Source organism: Saccopteryx leptura, chromosome 2 (assembly GCF_036850995.1).
Source record: "Saccopteryx leptura isolate mSacLep1 chromosome 2, mSacLep1_pri_phased_curated, whole genome shotgun sequence".
Taxonomy (NCBI): Eukaryota; Metazoa; Chordata; class Mammalia; order Chiroptera; family Emballonuridae; genus Saccopteryx; species Saccopteryx leptura.
Window position 1 is genome coordinate 380,686,749 of NC_089504.1, and position 25,861 is coordinate 380,712,609.

General features: G+C 58.7%; 1 protein-coding gene across 1 annotated transcript; it reads left to right on the plus strand.

Moving 5' to 3' along the window:
- The first annotated feature begins 256 nt into the window (after positions 1-256).
- Positions 257-24,484, plus strand: RTN4R (reticulon 4 receptor). The gene is made up of 2 exons (XM_066365324.1): positions 257-487; positions 22,806-24,484. Exons 1-2 carry the CDS (start codon positions 466-468, stop codon positions 24,203-24,205), a joined length of 1,422 nt encoding a protein of 473 aa, XP_066221421.1. The 5' UTR covers positions 257-465; the 3' UTR covers positions 24,206-24,484.
- Positions 24,485-25,861: the final 1,377 nt, after the last annotated feature.

Genomic DNA, 25,861 nt, shown 5'->3' on the forward strand with positions numbered 1-25,861 from the left:
GCGCGGCGCCGGTGCACCGGGAGTGTTGAGCGCCTTCTGCGACCCGACCTGCGCGCCCCGGCTTCGCGCCGCCTGCCCCACTGCTCTGTGCTGCCCGCGCCTCTGCCCCACCCCGGCCCGCGCGCAGGTGAGCGCCCCGCCCGCCGCGAGGCCCCGCCCCGGCCCGCCTCCGCTCCGCCCCGGCCGGGCAGGCGTGGGTACCGGGCGGGCTCCTCTCGCGTCAGACCACATGATCACATAAAACATTCATCCGCTCCCGACCCGCGTCGCCGCCGCCCTCGCCCTCCGCGCCGCGGCCCCGCCAGTTCATCCGCCTGGCTGAGCGGAGCGCGCCCAGCCTCGTCCCGCGGCCGGGCCAGGGCCGGGCCAGAGCGGCGGCGCCTGGATGCGGACCCGGCCGCGGGGAGACGGGCGCCGGCCCCGAAGCGACTTTCGGTCCCCGACGCGCCCCGCCCGACCCCGACGATGAAGAAGACGTCCGGCGGAGGTGAGCGCTGCGCGGCGGCCGGGCTGGCCGCTGGGTGGGGCGCTGGGGGTTGAGGGGCTGTTGGAGCTGCAGGGCCGGTCCCGGCTGCCCAGGCAGGCGGCAGGGTCACAGGCAGCGGTGAGGGCCACCGCAGTGCCGCGCCGACTGGGGCCGCGGGTGCCCGGCCCCGCGAGGGCGGAGCCCGCGGCAGCAGGAAAAGTTGCCGCTTCCCGGGAAAGTTGGCGGCGGCGGCAGAGCCAGAAGCGGCGGATCGAGATGGCCCCCGACGCCGGACCCGGGCCGGGGTGGGGGCTGCCGACTGGAAGGGCGCGGTCCAGACTTGGAGCACCCCGGCTGCGAAGGGGTTAATGAGCAGATTTGCAGAAACGTGGGAATCGAGCTGGGGTGAAGGCATCGGCCTGCTCCACCCTTGTCCTGCGGACTCAGCTCAAGACCTCTCCTGCCGATGGGGTCAGGCCGCAGCGGGACGAATGGGGGCGTTGGCAACAGCAGAGGGCGTGGGGTGCGGGATTAGCCCTGTGCTGCCCCTTCAGGGGGCCAGCGATGAGAGGAAGCAGCCGAGCACCTACAACTGCAGCCTAAGGGCCCCTGCGGGGCTCGGCTCAGGTACTCATAGCACCCCATTTCTGGCAGCCCTCATGGGACCCCTCCCCCTATCTGGTTTGAGGTCCTGAGAGGAGGGGCTAGGGCCCAACTGCGTGCCCTGCCTGGAGAGTGTTCCCCAGGCCCCCACGGGCTGCCTTGCTGATGTCCACAATGCCGCAGGCTCCCCACACGTTTCCTTGCACGTGCACATATCTACAAGGGCTGCACACTTATACACTGTGTGTGCACACATGCCAGGCAGCCCCAGTGTGCACGTGCACACATGCTGTGGGTGCACACCCACATCCTCACCCCTGCCTGCATGCCCATGGCCACACACACATGTATATAGCATGCTTGCTGTGATATCCACGCTTGGCACATGCTGGGGGCCCTCAGCAGGACCCACTCTTGTGCCTATATGCACATGTGTTGAGGAGGAGGCTCTGGGCAGCTGGGCCTCACAGAGGAGGCGAGAAACGGGCTACAGGATTCTGGCCCCACCTCTGTCCACCAACCCCCATGTCCTGGGAGTCTCCCCTTCACAGCCCCTCAGGCCTGTGTGTGTGTATGTGTGTGTGTGTGTATAATTCAGTATGTATCTGAACATGTGTGTCCGCATGTGTGACCATATGTGCCTATAGACACATCAGCACGTGTCTCTTTGCCTATGGGTGTAGGTTCCCCTGTTTTCCCAGGCGGGTTGTGGCCAAGTTCTGCCCAAATTTGTAGCAGAGGCCCTGGAAATGTGTGTTGGGGGTTAGTTCAGTGTCCCAGCCCAGTGTGTGAGGTGACAGAGCTCCCAGACACTCCTCCTTTTCCCCCATGCTGGCATAGTGATGGTTGATGGGGGCTGGAACCCACCTGGGCAGAGAAGGCCCGTTTTAAATCTGGAGGTCAACACAGGGACAAGTTGGCCAGCCTCCCTGGCATGCTCAGCAGTGACTGCTGCTCAGCCCAGCAGGGTGCAGGTTTGTGCCCATCCCACGGCTGACCTCAGGAAGGCTTTGCCCCAGTGCCTCAATCTCTCCATGGTAAGGGGCTCCATAGTGTGTCACCTGCCTCAGGTGTTGTGTGGGGCTCTGACATAAGGGTTGGTGACTTGTTCTTGCTGTGGTAAGGAGGACCAGGCCAGGCCTCAGAGAGGCAGAGGAACACCACCTGCTCCCCTGCCAACATCGGTGTTCTTATCTATAGAATGGGGCTAAGTCAGTCATTCCTATTAGGTGTGTGAGGGTGGGTCCCACGATAGGGCAGGCAGTGAGGCTGGCCAGTCCCTTTTGTCTAAGCCATCTGTAAATCGGATACCTGCCCCCCATCCCCTCTGGTCGAAGTGAGGAAAAGCCACTTGAGGACCGGGACCTGGATCCTGGTTGTGGGATGGCAGAAGGAAAATGGCCTGGAGTTCGGTCCTGGCTCAGCCACCATTGGGAGATTATGACCTTCGGTGTGACAGTTTACCACTCCATGCCTCAGTCTCCTCAGCTGTGACACGGGCCAGTAATCAGGCTTTTCTCAGAGGTAGTTGGGGGCACTTCAAGGCCGAGAGACCCATTGAGTTCTGACCCCAGGGCTTCTACCTTCAAAGTACCCCAAAATACCACCATCCCACCCCTGTGAGCCATTCCCACCTAGGAAAGTCCTCATGGACCTCTGCACTGCCAACCGGACCCCTCTCTCCTACCCATTCACAGATGGAGAAGTAAAGGCCCCTACAGGTGACAGAGGAGTTGGAGAGAGGGGAATGGACAGGTAGCAGAGCAGGGAGGGAGAAGGGTGAGAGGTGGCCACCTCTATATTTCCTAAGCTGGGACAACATCTCTGCTCTTCCCCTCCCCAGCAAGGAGCCTGCATAACCCTAGAGCCTCATTTTCTTTCTGTGTGAAGATTAACAGTCAGCTGGCATCCTGCAGTGGGGCTGGTCCCCTCCCTGTGGTCCTGGATGAGCGGTAAGGGAGAGGGCTGAGGGAAGACAGCCTGGCCCACTGGGTCTCAGCAAGCAAGAGGGCCTGTGGGCTGTTCTGGGGCTCTGGCTGTCCTGTTGTCCTGCAAGACTGAGGGCAGGCCAAGGTCTGTGCTGCTGTGCCCCCCCCTCCACCACACACACACTCTCTGACCCCCACCTCACCCTCCCTCTGCTGCCTCCAGGCCAGGAAACTCATCCTCACCCACAAACAGTACAGACCCCTTTGGGCTCCCCTCTCTGGTCTTGAATTCATGGCTTTGTAACCTGAACATTTCTGGCAGCTGGTCTAGCACTAGGAGAGTCCTGGCTGGTGGAGGCAGAAGGAGCCCACCCCTAGGGATGAGGGTCCTGCTCTCCTGGGCCTGTGGCCAGAGTCTCCACAGAGCTTCGTCTGTGCAGCTGGAAGGGGATCAGGAGAACACATCACGGAGAATGAGTTCCCTGATGAACAAGCAAGAATGAGTGTGTCAGTGAGTGTGGGAAGGAGGGAGTGACCCCGCCCCCCAACCCCAGGACCTGAAGACTTGACTGTGCCTGGTCAATATCATTAATACTGCCCTACTCCCAGCCTGGTGGGCTCTGACTGATGACCCCCAGGCAGGGCTGCCTGACCCTCTGTGGCCACCCGGGGTCTGGCTTCCACAGGAGCCTGCCTGGCCACCCCACCCCCAGCGCCCCCATGTGTCCTCTCAGGGCCCAGCCTCTGCATCCTCTGCACCCCTCCGTGTCCCCTGCCCTGTGGCCTGGCCGCTTCTGCACCCTCCAGCAGCCCAGTCCCAGACAGTGTTTCCTCACGCAGATGCCTGTTCCTTCTCTCATTCACTTATTCATTCACTCATGCCTGGACTGTCAGACCCTACTCCGAGCCAAGCAATGAAAGAGATGTGACCTTTGGCCTCCTGAGTTTATAGGACTCAATTCATCAAAGGACAGGTGGTAACAGAGCTGCAAGTAGAAGCCTAGCCAGAGGACAGGCATGGTGTCCACACCCCCTGCCTCTCTCTGCACCATCCCTGGAGTGCGTGGGCCCACCAGGTCCCACCATACGGGTGTTTTGTGCGGCAGTTTCTTCTTTTGTCACTGTATTTTAAACATTTTGCACATCGGGAACTATTCTTGTGCATCATGGGTTTAGTGGTGTGTGCAGAGTCCCTTCCTGAGGATGCGCCATTATTTATCTGAACCTGCCTTCGCTCTCACACTGCCCATGGTTGGGTAGCTGGATGTGGGGAGATCCACTCCACACAGAGGCCTCCTGAGGTCCCCCAGAGGTGTGGGCATACACCCCCTCTCCTTACCCCAACCCTGCCCAACCTTTCCAGGGTGGGCTCTGCGTCTCTGGCTGGTCGTGAGGGACTATGGTTTCATGTCGATCAGGATTCCAGCCATGGCACCTCCGAGCCCCTCTCCTGCCCCCTCTCCTGCTCCCCTCACACACCTCTGCCTTCGCCCTGCGGCTGTCCTGTCTCCAGGTAGGCCACAGCCTCGCCCTACCGGGGGAGAATGGAGGAGCCATCAGGCACCCTCCCACAGCCTCTGCCCTACCACACACAGAGAAGACAGGGTAGCCAGGCCCAAGAGGTGTAGCTGAAAGGCAGGACAGTGGGCAGCCCTGCCAGAGGGGCTGTGGGGAGGCGCTGATGGGGCAGAGGCCAGGTGGGCCTGGCAGGCGGAGCTGGGCTGATGGTGACTCGGGGAGGCTGGGTGGAGGGCTGGGTGACAGGAGCTAACCCAGCTTGGTTCAGGCAGCCCACCTGGCACCCTGGAAGTGCTCCTCACTTCCCTGGTCAGCAACAAGGCGTTTCTAACTGGCCATCACAGATCACGTTCCGTGGACTTGAAGTTTTGTGGAATGTTGGTGGAGATTGAACGGGGTTTCATAGTCAAACGGATTTGGGGCCACCTGGGTTAAGGGGTGCTGATAGAGCTCCTTTTTCCCAGGGCGTCTCGGGGCATTGGTCTGCAAGTAGGGTGGGAGGGCCCCTCTGCGCCCTAGGCAATGCACTTCAGGGCCTGGTGTGCCCAGGAATTTGTTTTGGAAAATGGTGACTGAGATACCTCAGAGGGACAGGCAAAGGGAGCTTTGGGCCCCCAGCAAGGGCACCAGGAATGGGTGGGCCATCTTACACAAACCCTGTAGCCACAGCACCTGGTGGGTGGAGGGGCCGCGCTTCTCCTGGCAATGTGAGGCAATGTGCAAATTTAACCTTTGGGTTTATGACTCTATTTCTTTGCAGCAAATGTCACGGGAAATGTCAGGCTGAGGCTGAAGCTGGTAAGGGGCCCATCGAGAAAGCGGGTGAAGTGCCGAGGGGCTCAGGCCAAGGCAGGGCTCTGAGATCCCCCACCTCCTCCCAGGAGCCCTCTTGGATTGCTCCTTGCTTACCTGGGCCCAGCGCCGTGTCCTCAGTCTGTCCCAGCCAGCCATTGTGACCTTGTTGAGATGTTGCCTTTATTCACTTGCTGCCAGGGCCCAGATGGGTTAGGTTCAGGGACCTGCCAGCAGACTCCCCTCGAAGTTGGATAAGCAAGGCAGTGCAGTATTGGCTTGCTGTGTGACCTTGGGCAGCACCCGCCCTTTCCTGGTCACCAGAGGCCTCATTCGTAGACCACGGTTGCCGACCAACTCAGTACCTTTGTGGATGGGAAAACACTCCCAAGTCCAAAGAGTCGGGGGTACTGCGTTCTGGGGGAGGTGGTTGGGTGTTGTATATAGGGACACCGGGGGTGGGTGACTGGCTTATGGCATCCTGTGGCAGCTCCAGGCACACAGTAGGTACTTTCAGTCTAAGCAAAAACCAGGGGGCAGAGAGCCAAGAATGGAGGCTTCTGCCCACAGTTCTCTTTGCACTCGCCTCATGCTGCAGTGAGAGGGCTATGTTCCATTTTCATGCCCGGTGTGTGGGCAGGGTAGGGTGTGGGGAGCAGGAAGGTGGGCCACCTACCCCTTGGGTGTGGCCTCCAGCCCAGAACCACCCCCATCCCCAAAGATGTGGCTAGAAGCAGAATTCCACAGAAAAGTCAATCCTGGCCGACCACCAGGACATGCTGGGTGTCGTACTAGAGCCACCTCAGCAGAGCTGTGGGGCCCAAGGTCATCCGCCAGGAACCTGGGAGTGGCCCTAGGATACACCTCACTCTTCCCAGAGCCCTTGGTAAGTTCCTTCCTCCATGCTCTCTACTGTCCACTTCCCTCCATCGACCCTGGTGAGGCTTCCCTGCTCTCCCCAGACCCATCCAGCCCCAGCCCTGTCCTCACAGAGCACAGAGCGGGCCGATCATGCCCCTGTCCAGATAGCAGGGCTTCCCAAGGGATGAGGCTGTGTACGACGGTGGCTGGTAAGCCTGCAGGGACCAGGCTGGGAGGTCTCCTTGGGGGCCATGGCCGGGACCCCCAGGCCAACTGAAAAAGCAGCAGGACTGTCACTACCCCCCTGGTGCAGTGAGCATCCCCTACCCCAGTGGTCCCCAACCTTTTTTGGGCCACAGACTAGTTTAATGTCAGAAAATATTTTCACGGACCGGCCTTTAGGGTGGGATGGATAAATGTATCATGTGACCGAGACAAGCGTCAAGAGTGAGTCTTAGACGGATGTAACAGAGAGAATTTGGTCATTTTTTAAAAATAAAACATCGTTCATACTTAAATATAAATAAAACGGAAATAATGTAAGTTATTTATTCTTTCTCCGCGGACCGGTACCAAATGGCCCACGGACCGGGGGTTGGGGACCACTGCCCTACCCCACCACATGGGTGGCCTTTCCCACATGACAGGAACTGATGGAGGGGCTGAGAAGGGACATGGGACTGGTTCCTTCACATGGCCTACCTAGCAGGTGATCCCCCCCACACTGTCTCCTGGGGTGGACCCTTCCCACCCTTGGTGGGATTAGCCAGGGTGTGCACTCAGGGTGGTGACTGAGGGGAGCTCTAGACAGGTCCTTGAAGGTCACTCACTTCTCTTTCCATTCTCTCGGCAAGTGCTTTCTAGCATTATTTTCAGGCTAGCCCTGTGTTGGGCAACAGGTCCCCTGGATTCCTGAGACACCTTCCTCCCTAAATGCCCCCAGGTCACAGGCAGACACCCCAAAGTCCACTAGGTCCCCAGAAGAGAGGAGTACTATATGGATGCCAGCAGGGTAGTGAGGACTCTGAGGCCTAGGCCCCCACCCCAAGGGCACCCTGGCCCTACTTCTGCTTGGAGCCTCCGTGACAGCCTGCCGCAGGGGGCGGGGCCGCTGGGGCCTCTGGGGCCTCTGGGGCGGGCCGAGGCTGGCCCTGTGCAGGAGGAGGAGAGAGATGGGGGGTCAGGTGAAGAGCTTGTGGGGGCCAAGAGGAAATCAGAGGGAGGGGTTGGGGATCTTGGGCCAGAAGGATGGGAGGTGCTCCTGCCCAGCCCCAGCTGGAAGCCAGCCCACTGCTCTGTGTGCTCCTGGCTGTGTGACACGTGGCCCCGCACACCAGCCGTGTCCAGGCTGCCTTTCATCTCCCTGCCTCAGCCCCAATTTATGTCAGGCAGAGGCTGACACAGGGACAGGTGTGACAAGTGTTTGGCTTCCTATTTGAAAATTGGCAAAAGAAAAACTCTCCCCATAAAGATACTCTATCTACATACCTCCTGGACGTCACCGAGAGGACCCATCATGGCTGAGACAGATGGTGGCCCTAATGGACTCCATTCTTCACCTGCTGCCTGAGCCTTGGCTCGGCCGCTGGGGTGGCCTGAGGTGGGTGGTGGCAGTGTGTGTGTGTGTGCCAGTGTCCCTGTGGAGCCCTCTCCTACACTGTGGTTACCTGTCCCCCCACCTCCAGATCACAGGAAGCATGATATAGGCATGACCATCCTCGTCAGTGACAAAGGGCCCAGGGGAGGGGGGAAGTATGTCCCTCAGGCAGGCATGGAGTTAGGGAGGGAAGAGCTGCAGACCTCCATGCTGCGGCTTCAGCCCCAGGTGGCCAACAGTGTTTGTTATGCCCACATTGCCCTGAGGCCTGGGCACGGTCGAGACCCCTGGCATATGACTCATGCAGAACCTCTCAGGCCTCACTGATGTCCTTTCCTGCTGAGTATCCCATGGTGGGAGCCCATGAGCCGGGACCCCAGCCTAGCTTCAAAGATAGACGCTATCTGTACACCGGCCACCTCAGTGGCCCCGTTGGGGCCGGTCTGAGGATGGACACCCCGGGCAAGCTGTGGTATGGAAGGGGAACAGGCTGGGACGGGTGCAGCCTCTGAGGGGTGGTGTCATGGGGTTCTGGAGAGGAGAGTCCTTCGAAGGGGGTGTGTCTGGGACTAGGGAGGGCAGTCCAGAAGGGGGCCCATTGCTCCTGCCAGGGTCAGAGCCTAGGGTAAGACTGGGCTAGACATGAGCATGCCCTTTCTAGCTGTGACTTGTCCTCCCCTCTATCGGTTGGGGACCGTGGTCCCTGCTGGAGGTGACATAAAGCACTTTGTAGATGCTCCCGCAGGGTGGGTGAGCTGGGCATTTCCTGTGCACTCACTGTGCACTGCCTGCGTGAGCTGTGTGGCCGCGCGCCCCCTTTTGGGTGGTTCTTGCTATCTCCATTCCCCAGGTGAGGGAATGGTCTGGAGAGGTTGGGAGACCTGCCTGAGGCCCCAGCAGAGCAGAGCCCTGGGCAGGGGCCCCAGGACCCAGGGCTCTTGGAAGGAGATCCCGCTGCTTGAGGGTGAGCCTCACCGCCTTTCCAGGGCAGGGCTGCCCTGCCCAGCGTGGGCGCACAGGACCAAACAGAACAAACCAAAAGCACTTCTGATTTTACCGGTTTGTGTACATTACAGAAAATCCGGAAAAATATTCCAGAGTTTTAAGAAAGGAGTTATATTAATCAGTTCAGGCTGTCATAACAAAACACCATAGACAGGGTGGCTTAAATAGCAGAAATTTTTTTTTCTCACAGTTCTGGCGGCCGGAAGTCTGAGATGAGGGTGCAGCAGGTTGGGTTCTGGTGAGGGCTCTCAAACTAGCTTGCAGTCCTCACATGGAGAGAGCAGATACCTGCTCTCCTGCGTCTCATCACAGGGCCCCACCTCAGGACCCCATTAAACCTAATTACTGGTTGGGGGCCTCACCTCAGGACTTCATTAAACCTAATCACCTGATCAGTGCCCCATGGACTTCTGGGCCTGGATATCCTCAGGGAATGCTGTCTGCACAGCCTTGAAAAGTGCAACTTTGCCCACAGTGGTGGACATTTCTTGCACTCACATTAAAAGCATTTATGGAGCACCCACTGTGTGCTGCTCACCAGCCATGGTCCTGCCCCCATGGAGTCCACAGCCTAGGGGGTGACTGACAGAAACAAACAGCGCAGGCACCTGCTGAGTGGATCAGCAAGGTGTGGGCTGAAGGTGGCTCCCTGGTGGTGAATGGAGGTGGGGGTTACCAGGGATCCTGGGGTGGGTTCACCAAAGTGCCCCCACCCCTGGGGACTTTTCAGGTTCTCAGACCCAATGTCCTGTTTCACAGATGCCATGCCCAGGCCTGAGAGGCCAAGGTCACTGGTGGTGTCTGAGCTTAGTTGGGTAAAATGGCTGGGCTGGGAGTGGGCCTGCCTCATGGGCCTGCTGCAGCCCTGGGGTTGGGGGACACAGCTGGGGAGAGCTGAAGGGTGGGCAGTGTCTGGCTTCCTGCAGGCCTGTCCTGAGAGGGAGGTGCTGGCTGCCTGCCCAGTGGGTTGCGGTGTTTTAAGTGTGTGTTAACCCATTAACCGGGAGAGGTGCTGAGGTCTGGGCTAAGGGCACTGCTCTGAGCAGGCTGGGCCTGCCAGGGACACTGGGCGGAGGACCAGGTCTGTCTGACCTGTGCCTCGGCTTGTGCTGGGGTCCCTCCTGTGCTGAGCTAGAGGAGGAAGGAATGGAGCGGGGTGTTGTTAAATCATTAGGAAAATTTTTAGGAAAAAGGCAAATGATTTTTCAGGCTTAGTAAAGTCAAGCCATGGTCGGCTCAGGCAGGGAGATGGGGGAGGCCAGCTGTGTCCCTCTGGGGTGGAAGGTCAGGCTGCTCTGCTCCTCAGGGCCTCATGGGGGAATGAGTGGAATGTGGCCTGCAGATGGCCCTTCTATCACCAACAGCACAGCCATGGCTGCTAATGCCTGCGGTGTTCCCCACTAATGCCTTGGGCTTTGGGGGGCCCTCCCCCAGCCCGATCCTTGGCCCGGGAGCATCTGTGCCCTGGGTCTGGCAGGGTGGGCCAGGCTTCTGTGCGAGCTTTCAGCAGGGTTGGGGGTGGAGAGAGACCATGCTGGAGTACCTGTCCCCGGTGCAAATGCTGAGAAAATGAGGCCACCCTCCCTGGCCCTGCCCCCAGGGCAGCTGACCCCCTTCTGCAGCCAGGAGTGCCAGGCGCATCAGCCTCAGGAAGTAGCCAAAATACACTGACCTGTTTTCCAGAAGGCAGCGGCGCCTTCTTCTCCCACCCGCGATGGTGAGAAGCCGCCAACAATTTCCATCCCAAATTGATTTCAAATAAGGAAGAGTTATCACACACAATCATATAGGAATAATTTATCACTTGTTAATAAAAGAGCAATTACTTATTCGCGTCGCCCCTGACTGTGTGCTGTGGGTTCAGTTGCAGGGATGTGATTAGGGATCTCATAGAAGCCAGAGGGAGCTCACTTGTGCTTAGCCAAGGCCAGGGTGAACCTTCCCCGGGGGCCACAAGTGCAGGCGGCCCCCTGCCCCTGAGAAGGTTCAGATCCGTGAGGTAGGAGCAGGGCAGAGGTGAGGAGGGGTCAGGAGAAGTCGCTGCCCAGTGGGGGCAGGGCTATAGAAGCCCTGAACACACAGATGGATTTTGAGGCTGGATTTCAGAGGCTTCTGCAGTCAAGACGCTGGAGCATCCCTGGGGCCTGAGGGCATCCTCAGCTGCCCTCGGCTGAGCAGGGGCTGAAGAGGAGCGGACACCAGGCCAAGCACCGCGGTTCTGCCGGAGCCCTCCCAGCCCCCCTTTCTCCTGCACTGTGAAGATGCCTACTTCACACCCCTGTTCGTCTCCACTTTCTGGCTGTTACACTTTATATTCTTCTCTTTATTTATCTCTATCTCTGAGATGGCCAAACGTGCAGTCTTTTTAGAAAGATGTAACGCTGTGGTCAACCATATCCTGCTCAAAGTTAAAACCTGCACACAGCCCTCGGAGGCTGGTTTGGAGAGTCAGTTTGCAGTCTTGGAACGCAGCCACTGTTGCCTTGTTTCTCATTTTTTCAAGTGGTTAGTTTACGTTCTCATGGCTCCTGCCCCAGCCCTCTCTTTCTCAGCATACCCCCCAGTGTGGTTGTCTTACTACCGTCAGTTAAACTCACAGCAATGTTTCCCAGTCTATGTCACATAAATAAATGCTCTTTGCCACCAGCCACAGGTGACCTTCCCACTCTTGTATGGCCTTTTGTTTTTCCTGGAGTTTACAATTGACTTTGCCTTTTTTTTCCCCCTTGTCGTATCTACTACCCTCATGTGCTTACTTTTCTCCACATCACACATTCTACTGGGTCTCTTATTTCACCCCAAGGAGGTCTTGTCCCAGACATTTGTCCTGCTGACCCCACCTGAGTCAGGGAACTATGGACCCCTCACAGCTGCTCAGGACTTCCTTTCGTCACCCAGTATTTCTTGGACCCTATTTTTTCCTCCTTCTGATTTTATGTTGTGTGTTTTTTTGTTTGTTTGTTTGTTTCATTTTTCTGAAGCTGGAAACAGGGAGAGACAGTCAGACAGACTCCCGCATGCGCCCGACCGGGATCCACCCGGCACGCCCACCAGGGGGCGATGCTCTGCCCATCCTGGGCGTCGCCATATTGCGACCAGAGCCACTCTAGCGCCTGGGGCAGAGGCCACAGAGCCATCCCCAGCGCCCGGGCCATCCTTGCTCCAATGGAGCCTCGGCTGCGGGAGGGGAAGAGAGAGACAGAGAGGAAAGCGCGGCGGAGGGGTGGAGAAGCAAATGGGCGCTTCTCCTGTGTGCCCTGGCCGGGAATCGAACCCGGGTCCTCCGCACGCTAGGCCGACGCTCTACCGCTGAGCCAACCAGCCAGGGTTATGTTGTGTTTTATCTGGAGCACACCCCCATCTAACTCTCTAAGAAAGGCACAGTGAAGAATCATTCTGTGAGTCCCCGAATGTTAGCAAATCTATTCAAGCTGCGTTGGCCTAGTCCAGAATTCCATGTTGCAGATAGTTTCCCCTCAAGCTTGGAAGCCATGGCAATGAACAGACTGGCATTCAGCATGCTGCAGAGAAACCTGGTGCCATGTTGCTTTTTCCCTGGGTAGGTCAGGCCTCTCTTGAGCCTTAGAGGACTGAAATCGCACTATGAATGTCATGTTTTGTGCTAGGCACTTGCCCAGTGGAGGGCCAGGTCTCGCTTTGGGAGATTTTCTGGTATTATTTCTTTGGTAACTCTTTCTCCTCTATGTTCTCAGTTTTCTCTTTCTGAAACTTCCAGTAAGACAGATGTTGGACCAGTATTTGTCTTCTGAATATCATCATTTTCACCTTTCTCTTTTTGTTTTTTATTTTTTAAGACTTCCTTGACCTTGTTTTCCAACACGTCTATTGATTTTTTTTTTTTAATTTTAGCAATTCTATTTTTAACCTCTAGGCACTCGTCTTGTTTTCTGATGGCTCCTTGTTCATAGCACCCTGTTCTTGTTTTAAATCCTCTTCTATCTCTACAAGGACACTATTAGATTTTTCCTAACTTTTATCTGTGCCCCACACTGTCTCTGCTTCTTCTAGAGCCCTTTTTTCCTCTTGTCTCCATTGGCACCTTTTCCAGACACCTGGTTTTCTGGTCACATTTACTTGGAAAGCACTCAAGTTGGTCTGATGTTCTGCTGAGAGTTGCGTGTATTGACTGGCAGGATCTGGGCAACCAGACGAGAGCTACCAGAAGGGAGATCCTTTTTCTGGGTGTCTCTTTAGGGGGGCAGCCTTGTTGCCCTGTTCCTTGCCTCTCTCAGCATGTATCCCAACCCCATCGCCGTGGGCCTCAGGGATGAACTCACCTCCCACGTGGGTGGTGGGTGAGCAGGGAAGTGGACCCCCAAGTGTGCCGTAGTTGCCTGGAAGCAGCCGAAGCCTGACTCGGTGCTGAGTGTGGACAGGGCTCTCTCGTGAGGCAAGTCTGTCTGCGTGGAGCTCCAGGCCTGTTTGCAAGTCTGCTCTCTCTGCTGAGGCTGAGCGTGGTGGAGTCAGGAGAAGTGGCTCTAGGCGTGCTTGCAGCTCGGCCTGGCTGCCGGGCCCTCCCCCACCCCGACGCAGCCTCTCCCGGATGGAACAGGGCTGGCAGGCCTGGCTGGAGCAGCCTTGAGACTGCTAGAAGCAGCACGGCTCTGGGATACAGCCTCTAAACCTGGACCTCACTTCCCCGGGATTTTCACCTGAGTCAGGGCTGACCAGATCAGATGAACAGTGGCCCCACACCCACAGAGCTGCGGCTCAGGTGTGGATGCTTAACGGGGTATCCAGACTGGAGGCATCTTGGGGCCCCAGGGAGGCAGGTGCTAGCTTACCATCATCCTCATGTTGATGGCGGGGAACAGACTCAGAGAGCCCCGGAGGCTTCCCCAGCCACTCGGAGAGGGGTTGCAGAGCTCATTCGAGCCCGAAGCTGCCAGATCCCAGAGCCCACCTCGGTAGCCCAGAGAACAGAAGGCTTGGGTTGAGGACGAGGCGTTGTGGGGGTCAGGGAGCCCAGAGCATGGTGGCTCACATCAGGGATGGGGGAGTAGCTGTCCCTTCCTGTGTGGGTCTCTGGGACTCAGGACCTGCTCTGATCTCCTGGGACTGTGAAGGTGGAGTCTTAGACCCAGTCCCTGGCCTCACTGGTACCCTGTGATCACTTAACCTCTCTGAATTTTAGTGCCCTTGTCTGAGGAGTGGTTGGACAGTTATTGCCCTGTTCAGGAATGTCTGGAGGCCACCCAGCACTGGCCCACCACTCACTCCCCTTTGGGGCTCTCTGCCCTCGTGTGAGGCTGGCTGCATTCTGAGTGGACCCCGGGTCAGCTCTTGACTTTCTGTGATCTCAGGCCTTGCACATGGCTGATGTGGTGACAAGGACTATGGGCCTCCACGGTTCACTTTCCATTCAAGATCCTGGCCGGGGTCCGCAGGATGGGTCAGTGAAGCCTGACTCCGAGGAGGCCCCACTCTCCGGTGCCTCTCTCCTTTCCTAGGCCGAGTCGTCCCGTCTTTGTTCTCACACGGGAAGATCCCATCCACCTAGGCCTGACTCCTGATGTCCCGGGGAGGGAGTGTCAGAACTGACCAGCTGCTTCCCCTCCTTCCAGCCCAAGGGGACAGTATGATGCCAGTTGGTCAGCAAGCCACCCTTGGGGCAACCTGGTTGCTGACGCCCTAGAGGAGGGCACCTTACCTTGGAGTGGCTGAATTGGTGTGAGGGGCTGTGGCCCCAGGGCCTCCCTGCCCACCCAGAACTGCCTCCCGCAGTCACATCTCCCCCCCCCCCAGCAGGGACTGTGGACCAGTGCCTCCTCCTGGTGCCTGAGGACATCCTCCCTTTGCTCCTCACAGCCAGTTTTGTTCTGTGTTTTAAGTTGTCCTCTTCTCTGTGTGTTTGATTGCCAGCCTCCCGACAGCCTCTTTAGCAAAATAATTGTTTTCCTTTTGACCTGTGTGCTGTTTCAGGTTCGCCTTCTCTCCTCACTCCCCTCCAGCCCCACGATGCGCTGCCGGGCTCGGTCCGCTCCAGCTGTGTGGCCTTGGCAGGACGGTGGCCTTCTCTGACCCTCAGTTTTCTTTTTGTTAGGTGGGAGTTTGAATGACCTCTGTGAGGCTGCTGTGAGGGTGAAGGCGGCAACACCCACATGCAGCAGGCACTCACCATGCTCCCACAATAAGCCAGGTTGGCAAACTGTTTTTCTATGTGGCCAGATGCTAAATAATTTCAGCTCTGTGTGTTGGAACACCCCACTCAGCCGGGGAAGCACTGAAGCATCAGTGACCGCGCAGGCGGAGCGGCCTGCCCACAACACGTTATTGACAAAGATAGGCAGCAGCCAATGGGCTGGCTTGCCGGATGCCAGTGGAATAGGAGTCCAGGGGCCCATTGGCTCTGGCAAGGGTTTCAATTTGGCCACCTGAACGTGGTACCCTGGCTTTGGCTGGTGGTGACTCAAATGGGAGTATTTTCAGCCGAGGAGGACCATTCATAGCCTCTAGAAACCCTCATCCCCAGGAAAGCCCCAGATCCCGTGAGACTCACCAGTCCACACGGGGTTTCTCCATGGTCTTGGAAGGTGCTGTTCTCATCCTCCCCTCCCCAACTTCAAAGCCCCCGAGTGCCCTGCAGATGTTAAACCTTTCACAGAGCTCTCAGCCTCCCTTGTCAGGGTATTTACAAGAACTCGGCTATTCTGGGACATCTCAGGTGGGCTACAATCCAGTCCCTCCCTCCAGACTGGGGCTGATCCCAAGTGGTTGAGAGTCTGGATGAACTGATCACGGAGGGCAGATCGACAAGGGCTTCCCAAGATCTGCACTTGTCTTTTCATAGCAGAATAAATCTTGCTCAAGCAGAGGCCATCTGCCTGCCTTGTTGGTGATGTCTGACAAGAGCCGAGGGCTTAAGAGCATGTGGGGATGTGCCCTCCTGTCTTCTCCTCCACCAGCTCCGGCTCCTGGGAGGGGCTCCCACGTTTGCCGGGCCTTGCTGCAGCAACCCCTCTGCAGTTTGCTGACTCACCCCTGTGCCCTGACCCTCCCAGGCCTCAGCAACTGAAGGCCCAAGAGCGTACTCCTATTGTGTACTCCTATAGCATAGACTCGAGTGTGCATCCCTACAGTGTGCACCCTAAGTGTGTGTTCCTATAGCATGTGCCCCCAGTGTGCGTCCTTACAGTGTGCACTCCGAGTGTGCATTCCTATAGCATGCATCTAAGTATGTGATCCTATAGTGTGTACCCCGAGCATGCTTTCGTACAGTGTGCATCCCAAATATGTGTTTCTATTGTGTGTACCGATTGTGTGCTCCTGTACTTTGCCCTATAGGTGGCTGACACTCTGGGCCTCACAAGAATGGTCAGCTTTGTTTAGGTGGCAGATGTAGGGTCCTGGGAAGAGAAGGGATGGATGGGGGAGAAGGGCAGGACCCAGCACTGTTGGCCCTACCAGGCCACACACTCAGTCCTGGACAGGAGCTGGCGGTGGGGAGGAGTCAGGGAGAGCAGGTTGTGTGTGTGTGTGTGTGTGTGTGTGTGTGTGTGTGTGTGTGTGTGTGTGTAGCAGGGCAGGTCCCAGGCCCCAACAACAGGAGTGCCCCTTTCCTGAGCCCCTCAGGGTAGGGCATGTTGGCCACCGGCCAGTTCTTCATTAGTTCTCTGGGGACTCAAGCCTATCATGGCCGTTGGAATCAATTAGTCAAGGGACTATGATGAACTGATTGTGGAAATAGAATTCTCCAGGTAATTAGGCAGCAGGTGTTTGTTGGTGGCCTGATGGAATGGAAGGGATGCTGGCTAAGTCCCTGGGGCTGGACAGAGCCTTCAGCTGCTGACATCATCAGCCACTGGTGTGGGGCTCCCCGGGGTGGGGGTCAAGGGAGGTAGGCATCCGGAGTCATGTGGGCTGGATACGGCGAGGTTTCAGAGCCTTCCAGGTCAGCATCCCAGCCTTGTCCAAGTCTCTAGGCCAAGCATTTTGACCATTGGATCATCTGCCTGGACCCTGACCTCGGCAGTGGGCTCCAGGACGCCTCCCTAGCATCTCTTGACAACTAGAGCCAGCTCAAGGTTCTGTGGCACCTGAAATTCCTCATGTGGCACATGCCACACGGCAGGGTGACTGCCTGTGGTCATCCTACCCCTGGATCACAAGTGTCACAAGCCAGGCCCTGCATCCGGGTCTCAGGCCCGCAGTGCCCAGCACAGCACCTGATGCAGTTTGCTGAGTGAGTGAGTGTTGAGTGACAGGCAAGGTCCCACCCACAGGATCCTCCTTCTGGCTTCCAGCTCTCAGGTGGGCCAGGCCCCTCCCCTACCAACCTCACTTTCCTTGACTTGAAAGGGGCCTTGGGTTGTCCTCCCATGTGCTGTATTGGCTGGAAATTTTGAGGGAGAATGAAGCTTGAGTCTGAGGTGAGGATGATGGGTAAGGTGGGATGGGAGAGCTTTAACCCTTTCCTGCTCAGCAAGGCCTTTCATCGACCTAGCGCAGTGACATTAGGAATTCTACCCGCCCTGGGGCTGTGAGCAAGTGGCTCCCCCACCAAAGCTCATTTTCCTCAACTGTGAAATGGGTAAATAAGCTAGATCTCTGGGAAAGTTAGCAGACAGAGGAGCCCAATCTGGCCCTGGCCCTGGGTCCGCCTGTGCACTGAGTGCTTTCAGGAGGCTGGTCCTGCCAGCTCTGCCTGAGTGTCGGTGCAACATCAGGCAGCCTCTGCCCATGCTGGCCTCAGTTTCTTCCACAGCAGCCAGCTTGGCCTGGACTTGTTCAGCTCTGGGTCTGGCACCCGCCTGCCATGGCGGTGACCTGGCCCGTATGGACCAGGCCCACCCCTGCAGTCACTGCCCCGAGAAGATCAATGTGGGCACAGTGGGCCTCATTGGAGCTGCCGCTGCTCCCCACCACCTCCCACCTCCAGCACCAGGAGCCTGGGAAGGGGCCTAGGAAATGCAATGAACAGGCATGCTGCCCCTGCGTATGCCTGTGGGCCCAAGGCGGACGGAAGGTGGGTGGTGAGTGTGAGAAACAAGTGAGGACTGAGGAGGGACAGATGGAAGACAGAGGATGAGTGGGTGGGGCAGTCATTGGTGGAGGGCTGGCAGGGGTGGAGAGCAGGCACAGGGGAGGAGTGTGAGCACAACGCTGCCCTGACCCTCTGCGGCATGTGGACACCACTGGCTCCGCCCCCGCCGGAGCTATTTCTGGCCTTGGTGTGCTGAGCTGTGGCCTGTTCTGCCTTGTAACTGCAGCCTGTGACGTGACCCTTCACGGGGATGTTCATGTTCAGGAGGGTCCTGAGCTGATCAATGTCCTTGCTCTGCTGTAGCTGCCCAGTCCCCCTACTGCCTACTGACCCCAGCCTCCTGGTGGGGAAGGGGGGGCAGGCAGCAGCTCAGACCCTCCCTAGAAATATCCCCTCCCAGCCACTAGTGACACAGGAGGAAGTCACGTGCCCCTGGCACCTGCTCACGTCCTCACAGCCTAAGCCTCATTCTTGCCAAGATCACACAGTGGCCGCTTTTCAGGCTTGGGCTGGATAGACTGTAGCTCCTTCCCTCCCCTGCCTTTTTTCCTGGACCTTCTCCAGTAGGAACAGGTCAGGGCTTTACCCACTACCTCGGTTTCCTAATCTGTAAAATGGGCTCATGATACTGAAAAGAAAAATTGATTCTTATGCAGCTCTGACTCACACCTTTTATGGCATCTGGTGGACTCTCGTAACAACCCCTGAGGTGGGAGTTTCCACCACTCCATTGCAGTGTGGAAGCATCGCGGCCCGAGGGCACTGAGCTGGTGTTCTGGGACTCCAAGACGGCCAACCCTTTGCTGTCTCTATAGCCTCACTGGTAGGGAGCAGAAGCATCCCCGTGGGACCTCAGGAGAGTGGCACCCCCGAGTCCCTCAGCCCAGGCTCACCCCTGGCATGGTGGTAGCCAGGTACACACCAAAGCTATGCCCCCTCCCTTACCCCCCCCCCCCCCCCCCGTGCCTGCAATCCCTACTCCTGAGCTGCTGTCTCAGCAGCCGCCTGCCGGCTGCTGGCTGGCTCCTGCCGCTGGTGGTGAGTCCCCAGTTTCCCGCCACTCCTGGCTCCCCCCACCACCATCTGCCCTCTCTCCCCCTTCCTCCTCTCTCTTCCCTATTCCTCTCCAGGTTTCCCTCTCCCCTGTCCCAACACGTAAAGGGGAACTGGGTCCTTTGCCACTTAGGAGCTGGGACAGGGTGAGCAGTGCAGGACCTGCAGGGCCACACCCAGACCTAATGCCTCCCATGTTCCTGGGCCTTTGACACCATGCCCTCCTCAGCTGTCATTCCTGCCCTGTTTGGTTGCCCAGACAGGATGGGCCCCAAGTAGAATCCAGTCACTGTCCTAACCCCACCCCCAGAAGGAGTGGCCAGCCTTCCCCCAACCATGGCCCTTGTGCCCACTGCTTCTAGCCGACTGGGCTAAGGCAGGAGCCGCTCCATGCTGAGGGCACTGCACTGAACCCTGAGAAAGAGAATAGTCATTAGGAATGGGGGAAAGGGATTAGTTTGGGTTTGAGTGTAGCTCAGGGGGCCTGGCAGCCTGATGTGGGGCCCTGATGGCCACAGTGGCCTTGGGGGTGTGTTGTGCTTCAGCTTTCTGCGTGCACCATAGTTTCAGTGTGTGTGCCATGGTTTCCTATGTGCACCATGATTTTTGTGTGCGTGCCATGATTCCCATGTGCGCGCAAGCTAGAGCTGCAGCAGGGCTGTTTTCTCACCACACGTGCCTGGAGAGAAGCTGGCGGTGGGTGCTCTCTGAGGACCAGGACCCAGTGAGGCTGGGCACAAGCTGAAGATGAGGCTGAGGGCTGGCAGGCGACCAGGCTACAGCCAGAGGGCAGATGGGACAGGGTTCAGCCTGGAGCCTTCGATGGGCAGATGGGACCAGCAAGGGTGCAGACCTACAGGCTAGAGAGGCCCGGCTCAAGGAGCAGAGGCCAGGGAGGGCAGAGGAAAGAATGAAGGGAGAGGCTGAGGGGACAGATGGAGGGTGGGATGAGGAGACAGGACAGGGGAAGCCTTTTAGAGTTGGGAGGAGCTGCAGGCCACAGTGGGTGTCGGAGGGCTCGAGTGAGTGACTGAGTCCAGCCTCTGGGTCTGGGGATGCCCTCCCATTACCTGGCTTGGTCTTTGGTGTCCCCAGGGTCCCTGCTGTGAATATGAACCCACACTGCAAAGTTGGGTTTGATTATCTCATAAAAGGATGCCCCCTTGTGCTTGCTCAGCAGAGGGGTTGCCATGGAGACCAGCAGGCAGGCCCCAAGGGGGGCCGGACCGGAGCCAATTACTGTGGCTGCCGAGAGCAGAGAGCCCACCGCCGGCTCTTGCGCTGACAGCAGGACCCTTGCAGAAGGACCGAGCCTCAGAAGTTGGTTTCTGAAAAGCAGTTGGCTCCATGGGAATGGAACTGTGCCTTTGCCCGTGATGCCCACTTCCTGGCAGGGATGAGCCATTCGGCCGCTCTGCCAACCAACCACCCCCATGTGGTGCGGCTAAGCCCTGGAACCTTGCTTGGGGCACTCTTAGAGTGGGTGTAACCCCAAGCTCACAGTCTCCTGGGGCCCAGGCTAGGAAGGGCAGGAGGCCGGAGCAGCTGGCCCCCATTCTGGTGAAGTCAGCTGAAACGGACAACAACCAAGCTCACAAACCAGAGCTGCAGGCCTGAGAGCTACAGGACACTGTGACAGTCATACATCTGGGTCGGTGATGTGGCAGGCATGGTCACGATGGGCGACTGGTGAGAGCCGGTCAGTGGTATGGCCTAGTCTGTGGCATGGTGCAGGTGGTGACAAGGCATAGCCATGATGTGGCCCTCCCTCCATGTTGAGGTAGGTTCAGAGCCTGGCCTGGTGAGTACGTGGGGCCCCACCCCATGTCTTGCTCTTTCTCAGAGGTCTCGAAGACAGGAAGTGCTGTTTTTGTAGCACAGTTACATCCCATGACAGCAGGTGAGATGCTGGTGGAGCTGACATAATGAGACTGCCTTCCCAAGGAAGCCCCACGAGGAGAGAGCCAGGGAGGATGTCAGCAGTGTACATAGAACAACAGCTGAGGAGCCCCTCACAGCCTCCATGCCTGTAGGGGTGCCTAGTGCTTGGGAGATCCTGGGCCTGGTCTGCCTCTCTGGACCCCTAGACTGTGGGGAGGGGGCACCCAGGACCTGGAGACTGCAACCCGAGAGGACACACCTCTTGTGACCACTGCACATGCCAGCTTGCTGGGGCTCTGAGCTTGGGGTGAGCACCTGGACCAGCCCCAGCAGAGAGGACCCAGCATGGGTGAGAGGCCCCAAGGTCATGGTTCCAGGTGGGAGAAGCTAGCCTGTGGTCCTCCTTCCTCCTTCCCAGCTGCAGCCCCAGGCCTTAACCAGCTCCTGTCTGTAGAATCCTGCTCTTAGCTAGCTGTCAAGGAAAGTGTTAGCTGTCAATGCAGGTGTTAGCTGATAACTCAAATGTTAGCTGATAAGTCGTAACCCTCCCAGGGGGATTCACATTTTAATAGACTCACTCCTGAAGGCAGAAAGAACCTTCAGCTTAAGAAGGGATCTCTAATGGTGAGGTGATAGGCACTGAATTTAGTATTATGTGGCCTTTCTGGTGAGACCAGGGCTGAACGCATAGCTGCAGGAAGGGTCTCCTGCCTGGTATAGGTCCCTGGTGAGGCCGTAAGTGTGTCCGGCCCCTCAGTGGGGGAAGAAGATGGGTGTATGGCCCTCTGGGGCTGGAGTGAAACCCCCTGAGAGTATGACTGGGTAGGGGGCAGGGGCACTGAGGGCAGCTGGTATTGTGCAAGGATTATTGGGCTGGTAAGGAGTAAACTCCTCGCCTGCGGAGGAGATCAAGCAGTGAATGAGGCTGAAGGGAGGAGGCTAAAGGGGGTGTCAGTGCAGGGTGCTCCATGCCGAGGAGGAAGCTCTCTAAATGGCTGTGAGGATGTGTGGAGGAGGGAGCAGCCTCCCGGGAGGGGCTTACCCTTCCCAGCCCTGAACCCACCTGCCCTCAGGTGTCCACCCTCCTGATCCTGTCATAGTAGAATTGCTCGGGACCCAGTTGGTGGGACCAGGGCCGCTGTGAGAGGACCACGGTGGCTGTGGCTCCTGGCTCCGCCAATGTGCTGCAGTTTCCTCATTGAAGACATCTCCCTGCAGTGGTGAAGCCTCCTCAGAGTTGGGGCAGCCTTGGGGCCTGAGCATCTCCTGTAGCCTGGGCAGAGCACAGGGTCGGAGCCACAACCCTGACCTTCTTAGAGCCTGAAAGGGCCCAGCAGGTGACTGGCAGGCCTGGGCAGAGCCTCGGCTCAGGGCCCCTGTGAAGGAGCCCCGCCAGTCTGGCCCCCAAGTGCTTGCCAAGGGCCTCTCTACCAGCTGGCCTGTGGGCTGGTGAGGCATGGGGCAGGCCAGGGACAGTGCTGGACCAACAGGGACAGCATGAAAGCCCAGGGGACTGTGTTCACTGGAGTCCTGAGAAGGGATCTACAGGTGTGAGTGTCCATACTGAGAGGCCTTCAGGTGAGCCTCTGCCAGGCCCTGGCTGTCCCTGAGTGGTGGGGGCTGTGAGCATGTTGGCTCTTATATTTGAACTCTGGGCATGATGGCATGGGGCATCTGTATGCAAGGTTTCCTGGTATAGAACAGCCTGGTGTCAGGTGGGGGGGCCCTGGTGGCTCAGAGCCATGGGGCTGCATTGCAGCAGACAGGGGCTCAGCCGAGCCAGGCAGGGTCCCAAAGGGGGAGTCTTTGATGTGACTCGAGCCAGAGCAGGTGCCTGGAGGGCTGTCACCAGATAGCACATGTTCCTTGAGCACATTGCTAGCCTTTGGAATACGGGCCTCTAGCACCAAGGCCTTGTTTGCCTCCCGGGAACATGTGGTTTCTATAGGTGTTGGTCCAGCAGCTTCCACATGGCAGGTAGATCATGGCACCCAAATTTCCAGAGGTGACAGCATGTCCTGGGGTGGCCTGGCTCCAGCACAACCCCCAGCCTCACAGGGCTACCTGCCAGCTAACTGCCCTTTCCTCTGTCCACAGGGAGCCGGCTACTGGCCTGGGTGCTGTGGCTGCAGGTGTGGCGGGTGGCAGCTCCATGCCCAGGAGCCTGCGTGTGCTACAATGAGCCCAAGGTAACAACAAGCTGCCCGCAGCAGGGCCTCCAGGCCGTGCCCACCGACATCCCGACGGCCAGCCAGCGCATCTTCCTGCACGGCAACCGCATTGCGCAGGTGCCAGCGACCAGCTTCCACGCCTGCCGCAACCTCACCATCCTGTGGCTGCACTCGAACGCGCTGGCCCGCATTGACGCCACCGCCTTCGCCAGCCTGGCCCTCCTGGAGCAGCTGGACCTCAGCGACAACCCGCAGCTGCGTGCCGTGGACCCCACCACATTCCATGGCCTGGGCCGCCTGCACACACTGCACCTGGACCGCTGCGGCCTGCAGGAGCTGGGCCCCGGCCTGTTCCGTGGCCTGGCTGCCCTGCAGTACCTCTACCTGCAGGACAACGCGCTGCAGGCACTGCCCGATGACGCCTTCCGAGACCTGGGCAACCTCACACACCTCTTCCTGCATGGCAATCACATCCCCAGCGTGCCTGAGCGCGCCTTCCGCGGCCTGCACAGCCTCGACCGCCTCTTGCTGCACCAGAACCACGTGGCCCGCGTGCACCCGCACGCCTTCCGCGACCTGGGCCGCCTCATGACGCTCTACCTGTTCGCCAACAACCTCTCGTCACTGCCCGCCGAGGCCCTGGTGCCCCTGCGCGCCCTGCAGTACCTGCGGCTCAACGACAACCCCTGGGTGTGCGACTGCCGGGCCCGCCCGCTCTGGGCCTGGCTGCAGCAGTTTCACGGCTCCTCCTCGGAGCTGCCCTGCAGCCTGCCCCCACACCTGGCTGGTCAAGACCTCAAGCGCCTGGCGGCCACCGACCTGGAAGGCTGCACCATGGCTGCTAGGCCTTCCCGTCCCATCTGGACTGGTGGACCTGCCGATGAGCAGCTGCTGGGGCTTCCCAAGTGCTGCCTGCCGGACGTCATGGACAAGGCCTCGGTGCTGGAGGCTGGTAGTCCAGCCTCGGCTGGCAATGCGCTCAAGGGACGTGTGCCGTCTGGTGACAGCCCTTCAGGTAATAGCTCTGGCCCACGGCACATCAACGACTCCCCCTTTGGAACCCTGCCTGGTTCAGCTGAGCCCCCGCTAACTGCACTGCGGCCCCGGGGCTCTGAGCCACCAGGGACCCCCACCGTGGGGCCTCGCCGGAGGCCAGGCTGTTCCCGCAAGAACCGTACCCGCAGCCATTGCCGTCTGGGCCAGGCGGGCAGTGGGGGCAGTGTCTCTGGCGATACAGAGGGCTCAGGGGCCCTTCCTGGCCTCGCCTGCAGCCTCGCCCCGCTTGGCCTTGCACTGGTGCTGTGGACCGTGCTCAGGCCCTGCTGACCAGCCCCTGACTGAGGGCAAGGCCTTTCTCAATAGCCAGGTGTGTGTACATATGGGGTCCCCTCCACGCTGTCAGCCAGCACCAGGGAGCAGGCCCCGAGGGGCAGCCAGGCCCTCCCTGATGGACGCCTTCCACCCACCCACCCCATCTCCACTCCATCATGTTTACAGGGAGCAGTGGCAGTGTTTGTTCCAAAACACCGCCTCCCGCCCGGACCGTGGGATATAGAAATATGCATTTTATTTTACTTGTGTAAAACTATTGGGCAATGTGGAATAAAGAGCTCTTTTTTAAGCTGTGGCCTGTCAGGCTGGGGGTGCTGTGGGCAGTGAGAGGCGGGACGGGCCCTGGAGGTGGAGCCCTGCCTCAGTCGCAGCCACACAGAGGCCCCAGGACAGAGGGAGTTTCGTCCATATGAGCAGTGCAGCCTGGGTTGTGGGCAACTCAGACCATCTCAGCCCAGCAACTATAGGCACGAGGGACAGATGGTGCCCCTGTGTACCCCCCAACCATGCTGAGCTGATAATGGCATCCAGGGAGAGGTGTGGGTGTCCAACACAGACCACACATTAGCCCATGGGAGCTGGATGTGGCTGCCTTTGTGACGACATTTGGGGACATTTGCTCTGGTGCCACATGGGACCCCTGGAGTTCCCAGCCTCCCACCCAGCCAGCTTAGCCCCAGTAGCCCCCAGCTCTCAGGTGGCTTTGGTGTTCCCAGGAAAATTCTGTGCAGATAGGCTGAAGGCCTGGGGCATGAGGCCAGGCCCCTCCCGTTAGAGGCCTGGCAGGGGCTGTAAGTACCTTCACACCACTGCCCGTGGTCACACACCATACCTGCAGTCACACCTGCACAGGCATGTGCCCGGGACACTCACACCATGGCACAGCCCGGACACAGGCCCCTATGGGTCTGCACATCCCTGTACACGCACATGCACATAACGCATACACAGGCAGGGCAGGGCCAGCACGTGTACACACACACGCAGCCACACCCAGTGCAGGCAAAAATATGCACACGCACGTTTCCTGGGCGGTGAGGACCCAGAAGCAAAAGGGAAAGAGAACATGTGATGGAGGCTACCTCATCCTCCTTGGGCAGGGCCCCGGGGGAGCAGGGAGATGGAGAACACTGACTGGGGGAGGGAGCAAGGGGAGTGTTGCTGGTGGAGCCAGATGGGCATGAGGGCTGCTGCGGCTACAGAAGCCCACGGCGGGGGGGGGGGGGGGGGGGGGCATCCTCAGCAACCAGGCCTCAGCTCCTCTGTCCCTCGGGGGAGCTCAGACTTCCTCCCTGCCCAGGGCAATGTCAGGGTACTGTGGGGGCGGCACCCCTGCCCCTCCTGTCTGGCCCTTACCCTTCCGCAGCCTGGTCCTCCGGTATACCCCTTCTCTTCTTCCTTGGCTTGGACCCACTGGTGCTGCCTGCCTCTGATTGGTCCTGGCAGCCTGCCCCTCTGCATAGGGTACACACCCCAGCTCCAAGACCCAGCGCCTCGCCCCTGGGCTCAGAGGGAGCAGCTCAGGCAGGCCCTACACAGGCTCCCACTGCAGCCCTTCTGGGCCCAGGAAACCCCCATGATAGCCCCCAAAGAGGCAGCTCTATGGACTCTGGTGTCCAGATATTGGGCAGCTGCTGTGCTGGAAGCCCA

Bases quoted from the DNA above. Each gene is read 5' to 3' on its own strand.
- RTN4R (XM_066365324.1), top strand. From the start codon at position 466: ATGAAGAAGACGTCCGGCGGAG. The intron at 488-22,805 runs GTGAGCGCTGCG...CTCTGTCCACAG, and splicing joins GAAGAAGACGTCCGGCGGAG to GGAGCCGGCTACTGGCCTGG.